The 23,566-nt window shown below is 45.9% G+C and overlaps 1 protein-coding gene and 1 long non-coding RNA gene across 2 annotated transcripts; one reads left to right on the forward strand and one right to left on the reverse strand.

Moving 5' to 3' along the window:
• Window positions 1–8,324: 8,324 nt before the first annotated feature.
• On the reverse strand, window positions 8,325–9,638 carry LOC147253875 (uncharacterized). The gene is made up of 3 exons (XR_015118444.1): window positions 9,284–9,638; window positions 8,614–8,702; window positions 8,325–8,359 (listed from the first exon to the last, which is right to left on the reverse strand). It is a non-coding gene; the product is annotated as an uncharacterized LOC147253875 (long non-coding RNA).
• An 8,125-nt stretch (window positions 9,639–17,763) lies between these two features.
• LOC147253876 (uncharacterized) lies at window positions 17,764–18,771 on the forward strand. Its single transcript, XM_086219061.1, has one exon. The coding sequence runs from the start codon at window positions 17,764–17,766 to the stop codon at window positions 18,769–18,771; it is 1,008 nt and encodes a 335-aa protein (XP_086075187.1).
• The last annotated feature ends 4,795 nt before the right edge of the window (window positions 18,772–23,566 follow it).

Raw genomic sequence — 23,566 nt, forward strand, 5'->3', positions numbered from 1 at the left:
TGGGAGCCATCCTCACCAGGAGGTGCCACAGCCCACAACCACAGGAAGCGCCGCCACCCAGACCCCCCGACCCGGACAGACCGGGTACACTTCACATATAATGCAGAGCCCCCCAGCTCTCCGGACCTGGACGATCCCAAAGACGACGCCCCCGCTGGCGGACCAGACACACCTCCCAGTGTGGAGGGCCCCCACGAGGAAACACTTGTCACGGTTTGTGTTGGTGGATGAGGGAGACCCAATGCAGAACGTTGGGGGGTGCACAAAAGAGGTTTATTGAGATCAACCGAGGCTTGAGACGGGGACACTGGTGACTGGCGGCTTGAGACTGCTGACTTGAGACTGGAGACTGCTGACTGGAGACTGCTGACTTGAGACTGGAGACTGCTGACTATGAGACTGCCCACTGCTGACTATGAGACTGATTACTTGACACTTTAGACTGGAGACAGTGATAGTGACAACTACAACACCTACAACTATGACGACGACAATGACCCAACAACGTAACTGAGGAAACACACAGGTTAAATACAAGAGGGGAAGCAAGAGAAAGGTGGTGCAATCACCCAGGTGAGACACATGAGGTAATCACAGGAGGGAGGACAGGAAGGCAGGACATGACTACAAAATAAAACAGGAAACACGAGACAGGGATCGGGACAACACTGGAGCTAAAAACTGAAAGACTAAAAGAAGGTAGAATATGAAAGAACAGAAATTACAATAATATTAAAAATCAGAATTACTTAAAATATATATAAAATCTAAACTTTTAAGAGCTAATAAAAAAGTAGAATAAAAGAATTAAAAGATAAAAGCAACAATAAAATACAGTGATAAAATTAAAGGATAAAAGAGACTAAAACAGTTAAATCAGTTAAAAGCTCAGCTAAAAAGGTGAGTCTTGAGCCTCCTTTTAAAAATATCAACAGTCGCTGCAGTCCTGATGTTCTCTGGCAGGCTGTTCCATAACTTTGGGCCATAATGACTGAGAGCAGCCTCCCCGTGGGTTTTAGTTCTGACTCTTGGAACGACTAAAAGGCCGATGCCAGAAGACCTCAGGGTCCGCGAAGGTTGATATGATACAAGCAGTTCAGATAAATAAGATGGGCCAAGACCATGAAGACACTTCAAAACTACTAAAAGAACCTTAAAATCAATCCTGAAACACACGGTTAATGTGTAATGTGCTCCCGTCAAAAATGACGCCCAGGTTCTTTACAGATTGTGAAGGTTTAAAATCTTGTAGTTTTGGTAAAAGTTCCTCTCTCTTGCCTTCAGGGCCAATGATTAAAACTTCAGTTTTGTCCTGGTTGAGCTGTAGGAAGTTCTCTGCCATCCATGACTTGATATCTAAGATCCACTTAAAAAGGGTATCACTAGGCCCTGTGTCATCAGGAGACACGGCGATGTACAGCTGCGTATCATCAGCGTAACTGTGGAAGCTGATGCCGTGACTCCTGATGACGTCCCCAAAGGGGAGTATGTACAGCTTAAAAAGTATTGGACCTAAATTGACCCTTGGGGCACCCCACACTTAATTTCATGTGTTCTGGAGGAACAGGTATCCATACTTACAAAGAAAGATCGATCTGAGAGATAAGAACTGAACCAGTTAAAAACAGTGCCAGAGAGGCCCACCAGGTGTCTGAGTCTGTTTAATAGAATCTGGTGATCTACTGTATTGAAGGCAGCGTTCAGATCCAGTTGTACCAGGACTGTGAGTTTTTGTTTATCAGCGTTACACCTGATATCATTTAAAATCTTTAAAAGAGCTGTCTGGGTACTGTGGTTCGTCCTAAAACCAGACTGATACTTCTCTAAAATATTGTTACTATTTAAGAAATAATTTACTTGGCTAAAAACCAGTTTTTCTAAAATTTTACAGGTCGGTAGTTATTAAAAGCATCAGGATCCAAGTTGCTCTTCTTCAGAGGGGGCTTCACCACCGCCGTTTTAAAGGCAGTGGGGAAGACACCCATCTGAAGAGAGCAATTTACAATCCTTAAAATCTGTTCCTCAAAGAATTCATAAAATGTTTGTAAAAGTGATGTGGGAATTGGATCTAAAAGGCAGGTTGTTGGGTTAACTTGGGAGAAAACTCGACCAAGTGTCCTTGCATCGACCAGGGCGAAACTCTCCAGTGTTTCCTCAGGTAAAAGCAGCTGGTCAGGTGTGTTAAAAATCACATGACGATGAGTTAAAAGACTGGATCTAATCTCATCGATTTTACTTCCGAAGTGGTCTGCAAAGTCCTCACAGAAGGCGTCTGTGGGGGTCTTAAGAGATTTATTAAAATTGGAGTTTGTTAAAAGATCGATGGTGAAAAAAGGAATTTCTGATGTTTTTATGCTCTGTGATGAGTTTTGAAAAATGGGAAGTCCTTTCCTTTTTGACTCTATTGTTGTAATTTTTGAGTTCTTGCTGCAGTATTTCAAAATGAACTGTTAGTTTGGTTTTTCTCCATTTTGGCTCTGCACTCCTGCATCTTCTCTTTGTTTCTGACTTCATCATTATTTCTCCATGGCAGTAAAGGTTTTGTTTTAATGGTTTTTATTAGAGGTGGAGCCACTGAGTCCAGTGCTGTTTTTAATGCACTGTTCAAATGGTCCACAATAAAATCACAAGGTGCAGGTAAAATTGCAGCAGGAGTGCTCTGTAAAGTCTCAATCAAATTTGCAGCCACTTCGGGGGTTAGGTAGTGTTTCCTCACTGTTCTCACCGGGGCCTCCAGGTGGTTAAAACTGGTGATGTTAAAATACACACAGTAGTGGTCAGACACAGCCAGGTCGCCAACAGAGGACACACCAGTGGAGAGGCCAAAAGTTATGACCAAATCCAGGGTGTGTCCCCCGTTGTGAGTTGGCTGTGTGACGTGCTGTTTAAAATCCATACAAGATTTTAAAAAATTCTCTGGACACTGAGTCCGAGACTTTGTCCATGTGCAGATTAAAATCACCAGTTATTAAAATCCTGTTGTAGGTAGAGTGTATAATTGTTAAAAGTTCAGAGAATTCAGTGATAAAATAGTTAGAGTGGTGGGGTGGTCTATAAACTGTGATACAAAGGATAGGAAGGCTGCTAAAAACAAATGCATGGTACTCAAATGATGTGTAACTGTTAAAAGAAACCTTGTTTGAGTTCAGTGGGTTTTTAACAATTGAGGCAGTGCCTCCTCCCTTTCTACCCCCCCCCCCCCTTATTGAAAATAAAAAATTAAAATTTGATGGGCAAGCCTCGGTGAGAACTGGAGCATCAGTGCCAAGCCATGTCTCCGTCAACAGCAGAATGTCTAATTTATTGTCTAAAATCATGTCATGTACAATCAAAGTTTTAGTTAAAAGAAGCCGTACGTTCAGGACTGCCAAGTTAATGTTAGTGCTGAACGTGCGGTCATCATTGTAACGTTGAGAAATGGAGGCCGTTTTGACAGGGATTAATTTAACAGGGTTAATGGTCCGTGGAGTAGGTGATTTCTTAACTCTCATTGAGATTTTGACTGGGATACCGGATATGGAAGTGGACTGGGAAAGTGTTGAGACTGTTTGGATGAGAGGAGAAACGACAGTGGGATGGGGCATTGCTGGAGGTGGACGGTGGGGGGAGCTAGTGTTGGAGGTAGTGACCTGTGGTGATACCACAGAGGAAGAGGGGGAACTCAGTCAGTCAGGTGTGTGTGTGTGTGTGTGTGTGTGTGTGTGCTCTGAACAGCATGCAGGATGTTGTGTCTGAGTGCCCTGCTGCCCAGACGAGAGGGGTAGACTCCGTCTGCTCTGGAAAACACGGAGCGGTTCCAGAATAAATTAAAATTGTCAATAAAACCGAACCCACGAGGACAGGCGGAGTGGAGCCAGGTGTTCAGGCTGAGAAGTCTGCTGAAGCGGCCAATGCCTCGGCCGAAGGAGGGGAGGGGCCCCGAGATAAAAACAGACTTTCCGCAGGTGCTCAGAGATTTACAAAGTTTTTTAAAATGCTCCTTGGTCACCTCAAACTCACGTTGTGAAGTGTCGTTAAAACCCAGGTGGATAACCACTCTCCCGACTGAGGATGGAAGTGAGCCCAGCAGCTCCGGGAGTTTTTGGAGGAGAGCTGGGACGGTGAAGCCTGGGAAACAGTGGGTAACACCATTAAGAAAGCGGACATACCTCACAGTGGAATCCCCGATTATTGCCGTAGTCGGGGGGAACAGTGGACGAGGATGCATGGATGAAGATGAGGTGGGAAGTGGAGGAGACTATTTGCCGGCCGGAGAGATTTCCAGTAAGTCGCGTGGGGAAGGCTGCCAGAGTGACGGCGCACCGCTTCTTTTAGGAGCTTACAGCGGACAGTGGAAGTCGAGCTACGGGGTGGCCCGATAGCTCCAGCGCTGTCATCCGTACGGTCACCACCAGCCACTGATGGAGGGACAGCTGCAGCACCAGCGGGCGCAACGTCCTGGTCCTGGCGGGGTGGGACTGGAGGCTCAGGATCCGCGGCTCCTGGGACTGGAAACTCCTCCATTGACAGCACATCATAGGGGTTGGAGGTGCTCAAAGCCGGGATGGAAGGGGCTGCGTTCCCAACCTTTTTCCGCCCTTTTTTTTCGGCAACACCTCAGACCAGGAAGGCTCACGAGCGGGTGTTGGGCAAGGTGGACGAGAGTCGGAAGAGGAAGGGTCCCACACCACAGCGTTGTCAGCAAGCTTACTTGATTGCTCTGCTCTGCTCAGAATGAGGCTAGATAGTTTGGGGAATTGAGTGGTGAAGCCAGACAGCTGTAGATCCCTCTTCTCCAGCACAACTGAAAGGCGCTTGATGTCCTCTTTGAGGTCGGCGATCATTTTATATGCCTTTTGGAGGAGAGGACCGTCCTCACAGTCGACTGGAGAGACCCTAGAAGAGGCCATCAAACTCTAAAAGAAAGAAAACAGCAAGCGCCAGAAATGGGAGAACGGTACGGTGCAGTGGGCTCAGGTGTGCAGCAGGCCGGGGAAAAGGCAGCTGTAACCCAGGGAAGGTCAGAAGACTTACCGCCGAGGGCCCTAAAACGGGCCCACTGCTGATGGATGTCTCAGGTAAGTCCCCGCTTGATAGCTGGTAGTTATTCCTGTACGCTGTTGTTGTTCATTAGGCGCCGTGGCTGGCGAGTGCTGGGGCCTGGCCTGTTGGAGGCAGGCTGTGTGGCTCGCCGGCTTGCAGGTGCTGGGGCCTGGCCTGTTGAAGGCTGGCTGTGTGGCTCGCCGGCTGGTGGGTGCTGGGGCCTGGCCTGCTGGAGGCTTGCTGGCTGGCGGATGCTCGCAGCTGGTGTGGTTGCTTGCTGCTCGCTCTCTGGGTGCTGCTTGCTCTCTGGGTGCTGCTTGCTCTCTGGGTGCTGCTCGCTCTCTGGGTGCTGCCTCTTATTAGGGTTAAGTCCAAGGATTGCCTTTTGGAGTTCTTCCATCGTCCCATCGGCCAATAAGGCTTTATTCTGGTCTCCAGTAATTGTTGGGAGATTACATGAAGCAAGCAGGTGACCTTTCCCCTTTACTGGCCATCCAGGCATATTAGTGGTATTTTTCAAAACAGCAGTGAATGTCCTGAAAGTCGTTTCATGTGTTTGGTAATTGGGTCTTTGATTTTATTTTCAACCCTCTCTACTTGTTGTTGTCTTAATTTATAAGCCAGAATTCTGTCTGATTGACTACCTACAGTACTTCATAGTACCTCTGGAACACAAAGGTGAGTTTCTTTTGAATTTCAACCTCATAAATTTACCTGAATTGATTTTTATTTTTCCATAATTTTTGGAGCAATGTCTATTAGGACATCTTGTTTTTTTCCAAGTTTCCTAACTCATTTTCTAGTTGACCCAATTTTTCCTGTCTCAGCCTCTAGAGCTAATTTTGCAATGATTTTCCCTCTCAAGACAGCCTTACCTGCATCCCAGACCGGGGACACTTCCCCATTATCTTCTACTGACAGGTATAAATTAATTTCCTCTTGAAGTACAATCAAATTAATTCTCCAGGAAAAAGGATTTTTAATCGCATTTTTAAATTTAAATGGAGGTAAACTGGTGGTCTGACAAGCTCATTATCCCAATTTTACGAGACCTTGCACAAAGCGATGTGTTAGAAAATATGTAGAGACGTTTATGTTTTATTACATTTACGTTTTTATTGTCATGAAGTTTCAGCCTGATGTAGAATCATATGATAGTGTTGTGACCTTAATACAGACCAAATAAATGAAGTGTGTGCAGGATGTGCTTACGCTCCTGACATAAGAAGAGTTTGGGAAAGGCCTTGGACAGTGAGGAGCCAGCGTCCCTACAAGGTGTGATGGGAAGCTACTGAAAGGAGGAACTTTGCATCGATATGTTTGGAACACACTGATACTGTTAAGTGCAGATGTAGAACTTTGCCTGTACTCCTTGCTGCAAGTAAAACTTTAATTGAGACCTCCATCTCTGAGAATTTAATTTTTTGGTGGTGGAAAATTTTGTGGTATGAACTCACAGTGAAAATACAGTCTTTATCTTACAGGAATAATTTCCTCACGCGATGTCATGACTGACATACAAAATAATAAATCCTTGAGTTAAGACTTAAGTGCTTCTGAACACGGGAAACTGCTTTCCAACAACACAATGAATTCCACAAGGACATCTTATTCTGTGTCTTCGTCTTTGGAGTTGCTGTATTACTACAGTTGTAAAAACTACAATAATAGTTGAAAAATCTTCTATTTGTCAAAATTGGGGCTTCATTAACAGTTAAAAAAATTCTTGCTAATTTCATTGAATCGAGAAAATCAACCACATTACAGTGTTGATTCATTTCTTTACGAATCAATATTTTCTTTTATCTCATTGTTTTAATTATTGGAGAGTATAACCCCCACCCCCACCCCCCGCCATTTCATGCCTGTACAAATCAGTACTCTGCATTGGCAGATACTTGATGTCAGGTATTGGTATTGGGAAGGAACAGATGGTATCGAAACATCTCTATTGCCAGTACGGGTCCATCATGTGGGCTATCTGTGGAGATTTTGCCTCCAGTTGATCTTCCTCTGATACCAGGCTGGGTGGTTGAGATACCCAACCATCCTTCTGGTGACTGACAGTCCGGATTTGACCACGGTGTGAGTCCCAAAGGGTCAGCCCTCAAGGTGAGCCCGTGGCACTTTTCTCTGCAGACCAACTCCACACGCGGCCTAGGAGCTGGCTTCAAGTCACGTCTTTCCGTTTCCTTCCTCCCTCGACTCTGTAGCGATTTCACCACTGCTTTTTTCTTCTTCAGATTCTGCTTCATCTCTTCCTTGCGGGCGTTCTCAGCTTTCCTGCAACATGCAAAAATACCATGACTTTGGGTTGGTGGGTTTCTCGTTGCTCAACTTCTTCAAATTGAAACATTTGACTTGGTGAAATGAACAACGCTGCTTCACATGGGTCACTCCCAACCCACATCAGCTCTGAGCCCTAGGACTACAGACATTCACATATGACAGTGTTATCATCACCTGATTGCAGCAGCTTTCACCACTTCTCTCCTACTGGCATCGAAAGCCATCTGCCGATGACGCTCACTTTCCTCCAGTTCCTTCAGGCGGAACAGCCGCTTCTGCAGCTCCGACAGGGACATCTGTTCCATGAGATCCTGGCCTGCAGGCTGGCATGGGACACAAGGAAAAACCATGACACATGGAAGGAAGGAAGTGTGTGAACTGTGAGAAGACATCTATCCTTTCTTTCACTTACCTCAGTGCCAGCAAGAGCCTTCAATCTCATGTGAGGAAGTGAACTAACAGTGAGGATTTCACTAATAGTTTTAAATTTCAGGATGAGTTCTGCTTGTGCCTCCTCCAGAGCTTTACGAAGTAGCGCTTGATTTTTCTTGGTCACTTCTTTCACTGTAGTATTTGCAAAGAAATTCTTTGAATGAAAAGGATCTCAAAAAATGATCATACTTGTTCATACTACGTGAAGTCTAGCAGTTTACCAATACTTTGCTTTGATTTTGTCAACTTCTCCTCTGCTACTCTGTAGTTCTTTTGGCGCTCTGCCACCTGTCGCACCAAGTCTCTCATTTCTCTTTCCTCCTGCAGCCTTTTCTTTGCGTATTTCTGCATCAACTGAGCAGCCAACAAGAAACAAACACAAGGAGCACATTTTTACATGAAAATCACTTGTTTTATAAAGGTGCTCAGAGAGCAGAAATGTTCTGGCTAATCCTCCTTGTGTTTGTGTTGTGTAACCTTCATTTTCACCAACTGTCTACTGGTCTTTACCCACCTCTTTTCCTGGAGTTGAGGAGCCTTCTGGTCCCTAACTGGCTCCTTGGTGGTGATGTGCACTCGATTATGATCACTTGCCCCCTCCAACAGGCACTGAATTCTGGGTCAACACACAGAGAAATTACTCTTAACACAGAGTGGTTTACAGAAATCTCAAAACCAGACAATTCAGTTCCACATAGCAGCATCCACACTGGCCATCCCATCCATTACTGGTATTATTGGACCGGCCAGCATGGAGAATTCCCTCAGACATATCACAGGCTTCAGCTCAGTCCAGCAGTTTCATGTACAAGACACTGATCATATAGAGGAGCCTCTTAAAACAGGTTGAAGGTAAACTACATGCCATACCTCTGGAATTCCTCTTCTGCCTGACGGTTCTCGATCACCTCTTTTCTCAGGGTGTCTGCTTTGGTGGTCTTGAAGGTGTTGCTGCCTCTCTAAAGGAATCAGATCTTTTCGGTTAACGAATGCATGGTAACAGTTATCATACTGACGAAAGAAATTACGTCGTGGGAGCAGGTATGAGGATTGTCCAAGCCCTGCACAATACAAACCCAGCAACCAGTGGTTACTGGTTTTTGATTTGCTTTAGCTTTGGCAAGGATGTTGTTTTTTGCCTCTACATATATGTACATGTTCTCATTTTGTTGTTTTCAAATAATTTCAAAATAAACTACTTAACCAAAATGAACTAAAAACCCAACTGATATTGACATATTAATAAGGTCTTAATCAGAAAATGCTAAATTACCAAAGAGGTCAAACTCATTCCAACAACAGTTTGTCAATTGCATGACTCTGATCTGACCTGTCCAGGGTAAAACCTGCCACACCACTGAAAGCTACTGGAATAGGCTCCAGCCCCCTCCCCCGTGACCCTTGACAGGATAAGTGGAAGAAAATGGATGGATTGATGGATGAATGACCCTGATGCAGTTCAGAATCTAAGCAATGAGAGAGAAGTACATGTACACATCTAATTGTACGGAAATATTCAAAGGCTATAAATGGGTCTTACTGGTCTGGGATTTTGCCGCAGTGGGATGAGATTTGGCACTGGTTTGGGATGGGTGAGAGGGACCTCCTGGGGCTCAGTGGGGGTTTTTGGCACCTTCTTGACCTGATGCCCTTTGGGTCACTGCTTTTCAAGCTGGACTACAATTTTATTAATTTACGGTTGCCATCTGAAGGAGAAAATAAACGTGTTGCCTCATACTGTATCTTGCCTTTAAAAAAACTGATTTCTTCAAAATGGTCACAGACAGTTTTATTTACCTCAACAGGGGACCAATTAACTTCTCCTCCACATGGGCAGCATAACTCACACTGTTCCACTTCTCTTGGATGCATGTGGTGAGGTTTGAGGAAAAGAAACTCAGGAACTAGAACAGAACACATGAACAAAACCATTCTCCATGAAAGAGCACGAGACAGTTCCTTCTTTCCAGTGCCTCATCCATTAAATGCACCATCACTAGTACGATTGGATGAAGGACCAAGTTTTTGTACGTTAAACGAGTACAATCTTATTGATGGAAAAATGTATTCTTGATCAAATTGATGTTCTTACAGCATGCATGTTTTTGCAGTCCAGTGACTTGACAATGATGTCAAACCGTCGAAGTCCAATCTCATCCAAGGCAAATGTGGCCAGGTAACAGATAACTGACAAAACAATAGAAGTAGGTCAGTCGCCATTTTGTTTCTTTCTGACTGAAATTAAGAAGTGCCGTTTACTTACTGGTGAGCTGGCTGCGATGACTTTTGGGTATCTTTCCATTTTGGCCATAGAAGTCATCGATCACCAGGTCCACCAGGGTTTTGTGCTCAATACATCCAGAAATGACATCAAGCAGAAACTTCTGCTGCTGGGTTCCCCTTTTCTACAACAAAAACCAACGTGATATTGCTGAGTTGATATGGTGGACTATCAGCATCTGAGCTTGCTAGCAGTTATTTAATCCCTCTGGTGTACCTTCAGGTCCTTTGAAGCATCTTTCAGGAAGTTCTCCACTTGATGTTTGCCTGGGGTGAACTTATCAAAGACCTTAATGGCCTCTTTGACAAGTGCTCCATACATAGTTGCCATTTTATTTTTACCTGCAGTGAGAGAATGATCAATGAAGAGAAAGACTTTTCATAGCAGATGAAAGACACGGCACCGATGCAAAGACAAATGTAACCAAGGTAAAAGCTGGTTCAGATCAATGCTACACAACAAAACTGCAGGATGTTCCAGTCAAATATTCCTGCAACGTGAATGTGTCAGTTGTAGAATAGCTGAAATTGTTGGATGGAGTCTCAGAAGTTCCACCATGTCACATCTCCAACCGCAGTTTTCCAACTTTGGAAGAAGCACAAAGTAAAACGAGGGATCTTTCTGATTGTTACTCCACGAGAAGTCTGATCCCCTTCAGTTGCTAGATGGCCTCTCTACCTCTGTGTCATGCCAAAGATTCTGTTACTGTGCTGCATTTTTGTCACTGTAAATGTTTACACAAACAAACTCTATAGTTTAGCTGAACATTGATCGTGTTTTTGTTACTTTGTTGAACATGGCAACGTGAGCGCTGTGCGTCTGGATCTTCACACCTGTCCGTCATGATTAACGAGGTTGGCAAAGCGGTGAGCTGTGTTAGTTCATTAACTGAAACTCAAAGTGGACACCATCTCAGAGAAGTTGATCGCTCTGCGAAGAGGCTGATGTTTGTTATGAAAAATGAAAAATAAAGTTTCATACCAATCTGGATTGGAATGTGTGCTCCTCTGCCCCAAACCCAAACACGGCCATCTTATCAGCTGCTAAAGGACATCTCTCCATTTGCTTATCCTCCAGGAGAATCCCACCCGTCATGGTGACGCAAACTCTCGTTCTCCTGACCCCCCCCCCATCCTCTCCACCCGTCCCCCTACCCCATCCTGCCTCTGTCCTCTCCATCTCCTTGGGTGGCAGCGCCAAGACCCTGGCGACCCTGGATACGCTCGTCTCATCAATATTAGTTACTTATACAACGTATAGAGCATTGCTACAGCTGTACCCCCCCCCCCCCCCCCCAAAGATCGGCAGCGTGGCGCACGCTGCGATGCCTCACACTCACTCTGCCTCACACTCACTCTGCCTCCATTTGGACAATGGACTGCTCGAGTTTAGCGTACAAACACAATCAAATGTATATGTGCTTTGTTTAAATGTGCTGTTTTTACGGTCAAGACCAAAGTGATGTCACAAACTCACGGTCTTCCTCCTGAAGCCTTCCTCACCACCATTCCACTCAGACTCTTACTGTAACTGATATAACAATACTTTATCAACACTTTGGAAAAAAATAAAACACGAGGTGACTATTAAGGTTATTATTGTCCACTGTGTTTGGTGCTGGAGAATCACATACCCTCTTCTTCCTCTTGGCCATGATGGGTAGCAGTAGTTTCTCTGCCATAGGTGGAAAGTAACGAAGTATTTTTACTCAAGCGCTTTACTTTTGTACCATGTTGAGGGATGGGTGCTTCAGTTTTTGCATAGTCAGAAATGTCATTTTATTTTACTACTTTTTGATGAAAATATTGTGCTTCTTACTGAGCTGGACCCAACAGTTACTTTTTAATTTGAAGAAAAATATTTTTGTATACAAAATATTCCAAAACTGGAAATGATTGTATCTTACAAATTTAAAGGCTAGCAACTTCAAGAGGACAAAATCAGAGCAGCACAACTGGAACACACAACTTTAACTGCCAAGGGATCTCCCATGATGCACTGGGCTTCTCTCTCCTGCTCTCTATCCTCCTGTACTCATACGTGTTGCTTCATCTCTGGAGGTTTTGTTCTTCCCCACATCCCAGATGCCTGACTGCTGCTGCTGTCTATCTAAGGGCCAGCCTAAGCAGTTCTGACTCTAAGCTTCGTTGATGAACACGGATTCGCGTCAGCTGGGAGTGGGAGGAAAGAGCGGCATCCAGTTGGGCTCTGGCATCCTGAGCCTCTGGGCCCAGTGTCCTCTTTAGAGCCACCAGGGTGATGGCTAAGACATTACCCATGCGGCCTGCTTGTGCTGATGCGTTAAAGGAGTAGGTAACCAGGCCGTTCGTTTTGGCACAATTCTTCCGTGGGCAACGCTGATTGGTGGATACCTGGGCGGGACCCAGGGGTGTCCAAGCAGCAATCAGCAGCTCAATTAGTGGCATATCCCCCAGCCCTGACTGGGTAGGGTAACTAGCCAACTAGCCAACAGCTGGCAGCAACCTGCATTAAACTGGTGGCGTTACAACAACGTACCCCATGATGACCTGAGCATCTTAGTGGTCGCTGTGCCTGCCGGTCGTGTCCTCCACTACAGAGTGGGAAGCATAGAGGGATAACACCACCTCACCCTGGTCATCCTCCTCACCCTCGCTCCCAGGCCTGAGCGAGGAGGGATCCCCCTGGCCAGGAGGCAGGCACGCCTGTCCAACCTCCTTGACAGAGCCTGAAGGGCTGCGAGTATCTGGACTGACTCCACACTACCCCCTTCCTTTCTACATTGTGGGAATTTTTCAACAAGTCACCATTAATCAATCAGAAGGACCCACAGAGTCTATATTGCGCTGTTCAAAATCTTGGGAGGACAAGTTCTGGTTCGTTCACATGAATTTATTCAGATCAACAGAAAAGAATACAGAGCTCTAGAGATTGTCTTCCCTTATCCTGGAGTCAGCATACACAGATGCGTCGTCCCTGGCGTTGGGGCCTTAAGTTGGCGCCTAACTGTCTCTCCAGTATTTATGTGTTACAAGGAGGTGCTTATGTGATCGCTTATGTGTGCACGCGTGTATTTTTGATCTTTGTTGTCATCAGGCAGATTCCTCTATCCGGTCAGCGTGCCAGCATCATCTGTTCCTGTCCCACTTCTTCTGATAGTCTCGGTGACGTTGAGGCTGTGGAAGCAACTTTATCTGTTTTCCTTGTTTCATAACTACTCTGTCCTGTCTGTGTCTGACGCATTCTGTCGATTTCGCTCGCTCTGTGTCATGCTACTTCTGTAATTATTATGTCTTCTAAGCTGCAGGGGAGGGGTGATATCTGAGAACATCCCTTTGTATACTTCTTGGTCGGCCTTGTACTTGTTCATCTTGTTATACTAAACTGAGCTGCTACTACGCCTTGCAAATGATAAATTTATCTACAACATGTAGCTGTAGAAGGGCCTGGATGGCTCATCTTGGGCAGTCGTTGGGAAATGTTTGCTTCTTTTTTCCACTTTGAACCTTAAACACGCTCAAAAACTCACCAAATTTGGCACACACATATCCAGTCTGGCAAAAATTTTATACAATGTAAAAATGACCCCCCCAAGTGTCAAAATGTGCTCCACAGCACCACTTTGATCTCTAAAAATACGTTCTACAGCCCGCCATGGCCCATAGGAATATCATAGACACATGGAACCAAAACTCAATTATTTGTCTCACCAAGACCTACAAATGGTATGGAGACACTTATGATCTAAATCCAACATGAAGTCCACAATATGGATATGAAAGGACGATTTTGTCCCCATTTGGACCCTAAACAAACGGTATCTCCTCCTAGGGCCTTCACGGTAACAACTTCAAAACTGACTACATGACTCATGACCGTGCTGAACAGAAGTTATTAAAAATTTGTAAAACCTCAAACGGTTTGGATTTTATAAGCCCTCAAAGTCAAGGACCCACTTTTCAACTTACAATGGAACCCAATGGGGAGACCGTCTCCTCAGACACACATGGCCTCCAACAGACACTTCTCACAACTAAACTATAATTCGGACCACCTCACAAATAACATGTGAGAAAATGAGCTGTTGATCATGTTGTGTTCATATGGCACCACCATATCAGGAGTTGATTGTGTATCAGTGCATGATGTGATTGTTTGGGTTGAGTTGTGCAGGCTGCTAGTGGCACCTGAACTGTCAAGGCTGAATAACAAGAATAATGGGACAGGATGACCAGTGTGCAGATGTATTAATCAAGAAGTATGATATGCATGAGTGTAAAATAACCTATGCAAAAAAGGTGCGGCTTCAAGCATATATTCATTGTCTGTTAATATCTTATTCAGACTCTCTGCTGCACTCTCAAGGTGCATGTAGTGGGGTCTCCAGATATATCTGTGTCTGCTTTGTTGTGTGAAATAAAGTGTTCATTTGTCAAAAGCAGACGACTCCGGTTGATCTCTTCTCATTGTACTTGTACTACTATTAATATATAAAAAAGAACTCCGTAATGCCAGAAGCGCTTACTACTCGTCCCTGATAGAAAAGAATAAGAACAACCCCAGGTTCCTCTTCAGCACCGTGGGCAGGCTCACCAAGAACCATAGTGCTGTTGAGCCATGCATCCCCCCCAACTCTCAGCAGTAACGACTTCCTTTCTTTCTTTACTGAAAAGATTGTGAATATTAGAACAAAGATTGCCAGTAATGGAGGACAGACTACAGTCCCCATAGAAGCACCTCCCAGACTTGGTGCATACTTGGACAGCTTCTCCCCCATCGACCTGTCAGAATTAACTTCTGCAGTCGGTTCCTCCAAGTCAGCCACTTGTCTGCTGGATCCCATCCCAACAAGCCTCCTTAAGGATGCCTTCCCTCTAGTCAACACTTCTATATTAAATCAAATTAATCTTTCCTTAGTCACAGGTTATGTGCCACAGGCCTTTAAGGTGGCTGTCATCAACCCTTTACTTAAAAAACCTTCTCTTGACCCAGATGTGTTAGCCAACTATAGGCCAATATCCAACCTCCCCTACATCTCCAAGATCCTTGAGAAGGTTGCCCTGGAGCAGCTACATGAACATTTGCACAGCAACGAGCTCGTTGAAGCCTTCCAGTCTGGATTCAGGGAACACCATAGCACTGAAACAACACTGGTCAGAGTCTCTAATGATCTTCTTATAGCTTCAGACAGAGGTCTTGTCTCTGTGCTTGTCCTTTTGGACCTCAGTGCTGCATTTGACACCATCGACCACAGCATCCTGCTACAGAGACTAGACCATGACATTGGGATTAAAGGAACTGCCCTAAAATGGTTTAAGTCCTACTTATCTGACAGGTTTCAGTTTGTTAATGTTAATAATGACCATTCGGAGTATAGCAGAGTTACATATGGTGTGCCACAGGGTTCAGTTTTAGGACCGATTCTCTTCACTCTTTACATGCTCCCATTAGGTGACATAATCCGGAAGCACTCGATCAACTTCCACTGTTATGAGAGCGACACACAACTTTACTTGTCGATGGAGCCAGACGACACAAGCCAGCTTACTCATCTGCAAGACTGCCTGAAAGACATTAAATCCTGGATGTCTTCTAACTTCTTAATGCTCAATTCAGATAAAACTGAGGTAATCATTTTTGGACCTAAACACCACAGGGACACACTCTTGAATCGGATCTCTACTCTAGATGGCATCACCCTAACTTCGAGTACAACTGCAAGGAACCTTGGGGTCATTTTTGACCAGGACCTTTCCTTCAGCTCCCACATAAAGCATGTGACTAGGACCGCCTTCTTCCATCTGCGAAGTATCGCTAAGATTAGGAATATCCTTTCCCAGAGTGATGCTGAAAAACTGGTGCATGCATTTATCACTTCTCGGCTGGACTACTGCAACTCTCTCCTGTCAGGATGTCCTAAATACTCTCTAAAGAGTCTCCAGCTGGTCCAGAACGCTGCAGCGAGGGTTTTGACGGGAGTTAAGAAGAGAGAACACATCTCTCCCACTTTACCTTCTCTCCACTGGCTTCCTGTAGGATCTAGAATCGACTTCAAAGTCCTTCTGCTGACTTATAAGGCTCTCAATGATAAAGCTCCATCCTATTTGAAAGAGCTCATTAGTCCCTACTGTCCAACCAGAGCACTCCGCTCCCAGAATGCAGGTCTTTTAGTGATTCCCAGTATCAATAAAAACAGACTGGGAGGTAGAGCCTTTAGTTACCGGGCTCCTCTACTGTGGAACCAGCTCTCTCCATGGGTCAGAGAGGCAGACACTTTAACTACGTTTAAGTCCAGGCTTAAGACCTTCCTCTATGACAGAGCCTTCAGTTAGGACTGGTTCAGGTAGCTCTGAACCATTGATAGCTATGCTGCTACAGGCTTAGACTGCTGGGGGACACACCAGGTTACATGGAGCCCTTCCCTCCTCTCCTCTCCTCTCCCCCTCTCTCCTCCTCTCCTCCCTGCACATTTTTGTAACTGTCATTACCATTACTTGTTGCACTTTGTAGTTTGGCCTTGGTGTCTCGCAGTCTCTCTGTGTTTCCACAGATCCACCAGAGCCCCAACCGCCGCCTGCATCGCCCCCCCCCCTCTTATTCCCTACTGTTACACCGGCCTGCGCTCCCCTTCCATGAACCAGTCTGCCATCCAGTCCCCCATCAAGCTGGCTTGCTCTCCCTGCCTCCCCTCCCATGAACCAGTCTGCCATCCAGTCCCCCATCAAGCTGGCTTGCTCTCCCTGCCTCCCCTACCAGAAGCTTCCTTCTTCAGCTGTTATTAACATTTCCGTGTTTCCCACATTTTGTATTGTAAACTGTTTTCTTGTCTGTAACAACATCTACTGCACGTCTGTCCGTCCTGGGTGAGGGATCCCTCCTCTGTTGCTCACCCTGAGGTTTCTCAGATTTTTCCCTGTTAAAAGGGTTTTCTATGGAGTTTTTCCTCAGTCGATGTGAGGGTCTAAGGGCAGAGGATGTTGTTATGATGCCATGTGAAGCCCTTTGAGACAAACTGTTTGTGAAAACGGGCTATACAAATAAAATTGCCTTGCCTTGCCTTGCCTCATCAACGGACCCGGTGAAGTCGGCGAACTTCAACAATTTGGGGGCTCGTCCGGGATGAGAGTGAGGTCTTATTTGGGCTGTTTTGACTGAGCACAAAGGACACCATGAACTCTGGTCGACCAACAGAAAACGGTAGGCAGAAACCTGTTACAACAAATTCTGCACATTTGAGAATTTTACCAAAGTAAGAGTTAACTGTGTCCTAGTGTTATGCTCCAAATTATGGAGTCTATGGTGAAGGATGAAAAGAGTGAATAAGAGTTGATATTGTCCTTGGTTTGGCAACCCCACTATTCTCTGACGAGGGAATAGGGCCTTTGGTTAAAGTTCTATAAGGTGCTGGGTTGGAGTCCAGGGGAATTCAGGACCCCGGATTCTATTACATATTTTATATTGTGCGGTCACAGTGGACCAGGAAATTTTAAGTCTCTCCAAGGGAAAGAGTGAGTTGTGTGTCTCAAACATAACGTCTCTGTTTCACGGAAACCCAGTGGTGTTAACAAAATGAACAGAACCTCACAAGACAATATTGTTTGACTGGGTCAGTTGCTCGGGTGAACTCCATACAAACTGGCTGGCACATCTCACTGTTAGGCAGGGACAGAGGAACGGAGAAGTTGATAGAGAAATATGGATGGATGAAATGGAGGGACACCCCACAGAGAAACCCAGATAACATAGGTAAGGCAGATCCTATGTTGTCTCTAAGGGTGTTGGATGACGACCTGTCATTTTTGGTCGACACGGGAGCCACACTCTCAACTCTAAACTCTGAACCACCACAAGAGACTATCTCCTCGAGAACAGTGAACATCGTGGGCTTCTCTGGGGTTGGACAGAAACTGCCGGTCACAATATCACTGAAAACCCAATTAGGTAAACAGACTCTTTTGCATCCATTTGTTGTCTCTCCGGGTGTACCTGTTAACCTGTTGGGGCGAGATCTTCTCATCAAACTAGGAGCCTCCATCCTGTGCAGTCCGGATGGACTCACTGTGACTCTACCAGATGGAACATTCCTCCGATGTAATCCTAACACCCACGGAGCAGGGCAGTACCTTCTCAAGCCACTGGAGGATGAGCTGGTGGACATCTATTGGGGTATGTTACAGCCTGAAACCCCCCTATGTAATAGCCTCCTGTCTGCCTGCCTGCAGTGGAAACCCTGGATCTCCCTACTTGAGCCCTACATCCCTCCGCCCGACCCACCTCATGTTACCCTCTTCTACGACCGAATGAGAAATGAGTGGTATCAGGAAGAATTTGAAGCACACCTGGAAGGTAAACAATGGCAAATCACATCACAAAATATTTATGCTGGTCCAGAGGGTGCAGCCGCGGCCACAATCCTCTCCAAGGAACAGATGGTATGGTATCGTATGCAGGACGAAGCAGTTCCACACGTTTCCCTCGCATTACATCCTAACCATCAAGTTAAAGATCTTGGCCCGATGGTCAAAAAGGCCACAGCAGCCACCGATTGGATAACGACTCAGATACCTGCTGTCTCGTTCTCACCCACCTGCAAAACCTACTGCATTAACCTAAAAGTAACAGACACAGTTGCACTACAACATGATCACATTCCCAGAAACCACGGTAGGGAAAAGATGGATCACCCCTTTCATTGCAGCACCGACACCAGCAGCGTGCCTGGCTGCAACAAAGGCTGTCCTCATCCGATTGGCTGGACGTGGTTTTAAGGTCAGTAAAAACAAACTCCAAGCGGTCAGGACACAAGTTACCTTTTTGGGCAGAGTAGTCTTGCGAAAAGGAGCTGGCATGTTGCCTGCACATAGATCTACCATTCTGCATCACCCAAAGCCCATGACTGTAAAGGAAATGTTGTTGGTCTGACTGGGTACAGTCGCAATTACATTCCTGAATACACGGGCACGACACAGGCTCTCCGTAACTTGATTAAAGAGCATGGCATGCGTAACCTCAATGCTAAACTAAATTGGACCAAAGACACCGAGTGAGTCTTCATACAACTCAAACAGAAACTAGCACAGGCCGCAGACCTGGCCCGACCCGACTACCAGTCTCCATTTTTCCTCGACATTTCTGAAACAGAAGGAGTGGTTAACGGTGTTCTGTTTCAGAAAAAAGGGGGAGAAAGGAGCATACTCATGTACATCAGCATAATGCTAGACTCGATGGAAAAACGACACCCAAAATGCACACAATATGCAGCAGGGGTAGCAAAACTGATTCAAAAAACAGCACACATAGTGATGGGACACCCCCTAAGGGTACTCACGTCACTGAAAACTGAAAGCAGGATGCGCGGTGGTGAAGAAGGAAGGACCCAACTGGGTGACAATAGAGGCCCGGCAACTAGAAGGACAGCAATCCGCACAAAAAGCAGAGGTAATGGCTCTCATTGCAGCTCTCAAACTAGGAGAAGGAAAACAAAGAAACATCTATACGGACTCTGCCTATGCCGCCAGAGCAGCACATGTGGAACTGGGACAATGGATCAGAGCAGGATACCTCACGGCAGGTAACAAACCCATTAAACACGAGCGGGAAATGAGAGAATTAGCAGAAACTCTGCAACTTCCCCAGGAGGTGGCTATCATACAGTGCAAAGGTCATGACAATGCCATTACAGAAGTAGCAACAGGGAACCGAGAAGCAGATGCGGCAGCAAAAAGAGCGACAGGTTATCTGCCCCAACTACAAATGGTGAGTATGGAAGAAGAACTACAAATCTCTCCACAGGTCACACTGATTGATATCAGCCGATGTCAAAAAGGGGCCTCACCACAGGAAAAGACAACATGGAAACAGAGAGGAGGACTTGAAACTGAGGGGCTCTGGCGAGGGCCTGATGGACGGCTAATACTGCCCCCTGGAATCAGAGAGCGGGCACTGGAAGAAGCACACGGAATCGGTCATGTGGGAGTGGCTCAGATGACTCAAAATCTGAAAGAATGGTGGCATCTGTTTTTATCAGACATAATAAAGAATTGGGTAAAAAGCTGTTCCATATGTTCCCTGTACAACTCTAAGCCAACCATTAAACCCGAGACAGGTATGCTTCCGTTGGAGACCGGGCCAGGCAGGGAGATTGTGATAGACTACACGGACATGGGGACGATGGTCAGAGGGTACAGGTATGTGTTGATGTGTGTGGATGTGTTTTCAGGATGGCCAGAGGTGTGGCCAACAAAGAAGGAGGATAGCAAGTCAGTGGTGACGTTTTTGATTAATCAATACATTCCTCAGCACGGGTTCCCACAGAAAATTAGATCAGATAATGGGACACATTTGAAAAACCAACATCTACAACAGGTGGAGGCAATGTTGGGGTTGAAGCACTCGTTTGGCACTGTGTATCACCCTCAATCACAAGGTAAGGTGGAAAGAATGAACCAAACCATCAAACAAAGATTGGCTAAAATCTGTGCACTGACAAAATTGAATTGGTTGGATGCTCTACCGTTGGCTCTAATGACAGTTCGATGCTCTGTTAATCAGGGACCAGGTTTCACCCCATTTGAACTCTCCACAGGAAGGCACTTCCCAGGACCAGGAGCAGGCCTGCCACCAGTGGAGCTGGAATTCGAAAGAGGGCACAAAGCATATTTTACTGAACTCCAAGCTCTCATTTCAGATTTCTCCAAACAGGTCCAGGACAAAAGACAGGCGAAGGTCGAGGGCATCCTCCCCACGGCTGACTGGGTCCTGCTGAAGGTCATCAAGCGGAAGTGGGCTGAACCTAGGTGGACCGGTCCATTCCAGGTGACAGAGAGGACGTCCCATGCGGTGCGACTCAGAGGGAAAGGAGACAAGTGGTACCATTGGAGCCAGTGCGCACCGGCAGAGGAACCAGGCAGATCGGTCCAGGAGATCCACGCAGACCTTCAAAGACGGTGAGTCAGATTCAAACCCTGACCTCAACAAAGGGGCAAAATAATCCCTGGTCAGTGGCAAGGTCACAGGGCAGTCAACCCCTGTGACTGAAGAAAGAAGATACCACCCAGAACGGCTGACAACATGGAGGATGGACAATTGATTCTGCTCATCATCCTCTGGCTGGTCGTATGTTTTACTTTTCTTGGCGCTATGCTCAAGTTAGCCCTCACAGGCACCACTGTGTTTTAACAGCTTAAAGCTGAATCAAGTGTATTAAAAGTTTGTTTTGCATTCATTTATTCTAGTGAAATAAAGAAGTGAAATGGGGATGTGGGAGAACCACAGGGTGTTGGTTGGATGAGGAGTTTTAAGTGTCATAATCGCTGCACTAATTGTTATTCTCATAGAACTGCCTGAGAGAAGGGGGAGGCTAATGGTAAAACGGGGAGATCCACCCGTGACCCCAACTGACAAGTGTCTGAGAAGATACGGGGGAGTTGAACTAAAATACATCAGTGGGACTACCACCTCATTCCAATTTGACCTGTGTGCAGTAATCAACTGCAGGGGAAGAAACAGCTCGTAGAGAGGATATGACCTATATGTGTGTTTTGACTACTTTGTCCATAAAAGGTGCCTCACCGGGGGCAAGGCAAGTGGGGAGTGGTGTAACACGTGGAACAAAGGGGTGTCCTACAGCGGAGTATGGCAACCCCCCATCGGGGCCTCAGAGCGGGACTTATGGGAGCAGTTCAATTTTCAGCGTGATTATAGTCCCACTCAAAATCCGGTAACCTTGTCCTTGAATTGGCCTCGATTACCTTCCTCCAACAGCAACAAGCATTCAAACCCCCCCCCCCCCCCCCCATGTATTTGATATTAGGGGTGGAACATCCGGGCACTGACACCATGGGATTGATCAAAATTACTATGCTACCCTCACCTCCCAAGGATAGTCACACAGCCATCAGCCCCTACACCGCCCCCCGGCCCAAAATCAGATAAAGAAATACTCACGGTAGATTATACCCGACTCAAACCTGTCAACATCATCGCCCGTGCAACTGGCTACAAAGATAGCAATTTATGGTCAAGTTGGATTGCCTCCACCGCTCATGAACAAGAAGTAGGAGATTGTGTGGCTTGTGCCGCTGCAAGACCTGCACTCTATACCGAACCGGCTCCCCTATACCCCTCAGACCAATGGGGATACAGTTGTCTATTGGGACTAACTCATGCTGCGACCCCCACTAACTGTACTACCTTGGCTGGCCTATTCCTGCCAATTCCTAATGACACCGCCACGGGACACTTCACACCACACCCGGGTAATAAAACTTACACCTGTTTTGATCTGACATCTCCAGAGCCCACTACAATTATGGTCAAATCCCCCTCGACTGGTGTAATGTTACTCACAACAATCGCAGCCTGATTGGGACATGGGCTAGAGCCGGCCTCTATTTTTACTGTGGTGAAAACCGATTGTTTGTCCGAGTACCAGACCATACAATAGGTCTATGTGCTATGGTTAGATTGGCCGCCCCTTTAGTAATGATTGGGAACCAGACGGTCCATCCAACTAATCCCTCCAGTGCAGCCCTCACCCGCCGTCGGAAGACGTCACGTCCTCTCTAAACGCTCGACCACTAATTTTGATCCTACCTTCAACTCGCCTACATATATTGATGCCATAGGGGTTCCACGGGGTGTTCCAAGGGAATATAAGTTAGCTGACCAAGTCGCCGCAGGTTTCAAAAACATTCCCATTCTGGCCGGTCTGTTTCCAATAACCCCCAACAAGAATGTTGATAGAATAAACTATGTGCATTATAACATTTTGCGTTGGCAGAGCAATTATGCCCCACTTCCTTGATGGCTGTACAAAACCGAGTGGCCTTAGATATGTTATTAGCTGAAAAGGGGGCGTGTTCTATGTTCGGTGAAATGTGTTGCACCTTCATCCCCAACAATACTGCACCTGATGGGTCAGTTACTAGAGCTCTCGAGGGTCTCAGAACCCTGTCAAAAACTATGCAGGAACATTCTGGATTGGGCAATACCTTAGAAGAGTGGATGACACATGTTTTTGGGAAACGGAAAGGTTTAATCATGTCTATTCTGATGTCCATGGCCACATTTGCGGGAATCATTGTTACTTGTGGATGTTGTTGCATACCGTGTATTAGAGCCCTGTCAGTCAGGCTGATTGCTGCTATCATCGAAAAACAAGATCTGGGACAACACCCTAGACAACAGATGATGCCTCTGTTAATTGATGAGTCAGAAGGTCGTGAGGAGGAAACTGATTTTCAACGGTACTAATTAGAGTGATCTCCTAAAGGAGATCAAAAGGGGGAATTGTGAGAAAATGAGCTGTTGATCATGTTGTGTTCATATGGCACCACCATATCAGGAGTTGATTGTGTATCAGTGCATGATGTGATTGTTTGGGTTGAATTGTGCAGGCTGCTAGTGGCACCTGAACTGTCAAGGCTGAATAACAAGAATAATGGGACAGGACGACCAGTGTGAAGATATATTAATCAAGAAGTGTGATATGCATGAGTGTAAAATTACCTATGCAAAAAAGGTGCGGCTTCAAGCATATATTCATTGTCTGTTAATATCTTA

This window comes from Aulostomus chinensis, chromosome 11 (genome assembly GCF_037954235.1).
Source record: "Aulostomus chinensis isolate RoL2024-O1b breed Wild chromosome 11, RoL_Achi_v1.0, whole genome shotgun sequence".
Taxonomy (NCBI): domain Eukaryota; kingdom Metazoa; phylum Chordata; class Actinopteri; order Syngnathiformes; family Aulostomidae; genus Aulostomus; species Aulostomus chinensis.

What these genes read in the sequence shown, in the direction of transcription:
- LOC147253876 (XM_086219061.1), top strand. Translation starts at nt 17,764, where the DNA reads ATGTTGTCTCTAAGGGTGTTGGATGACGACCTGTCATTTTTGGTCGAC.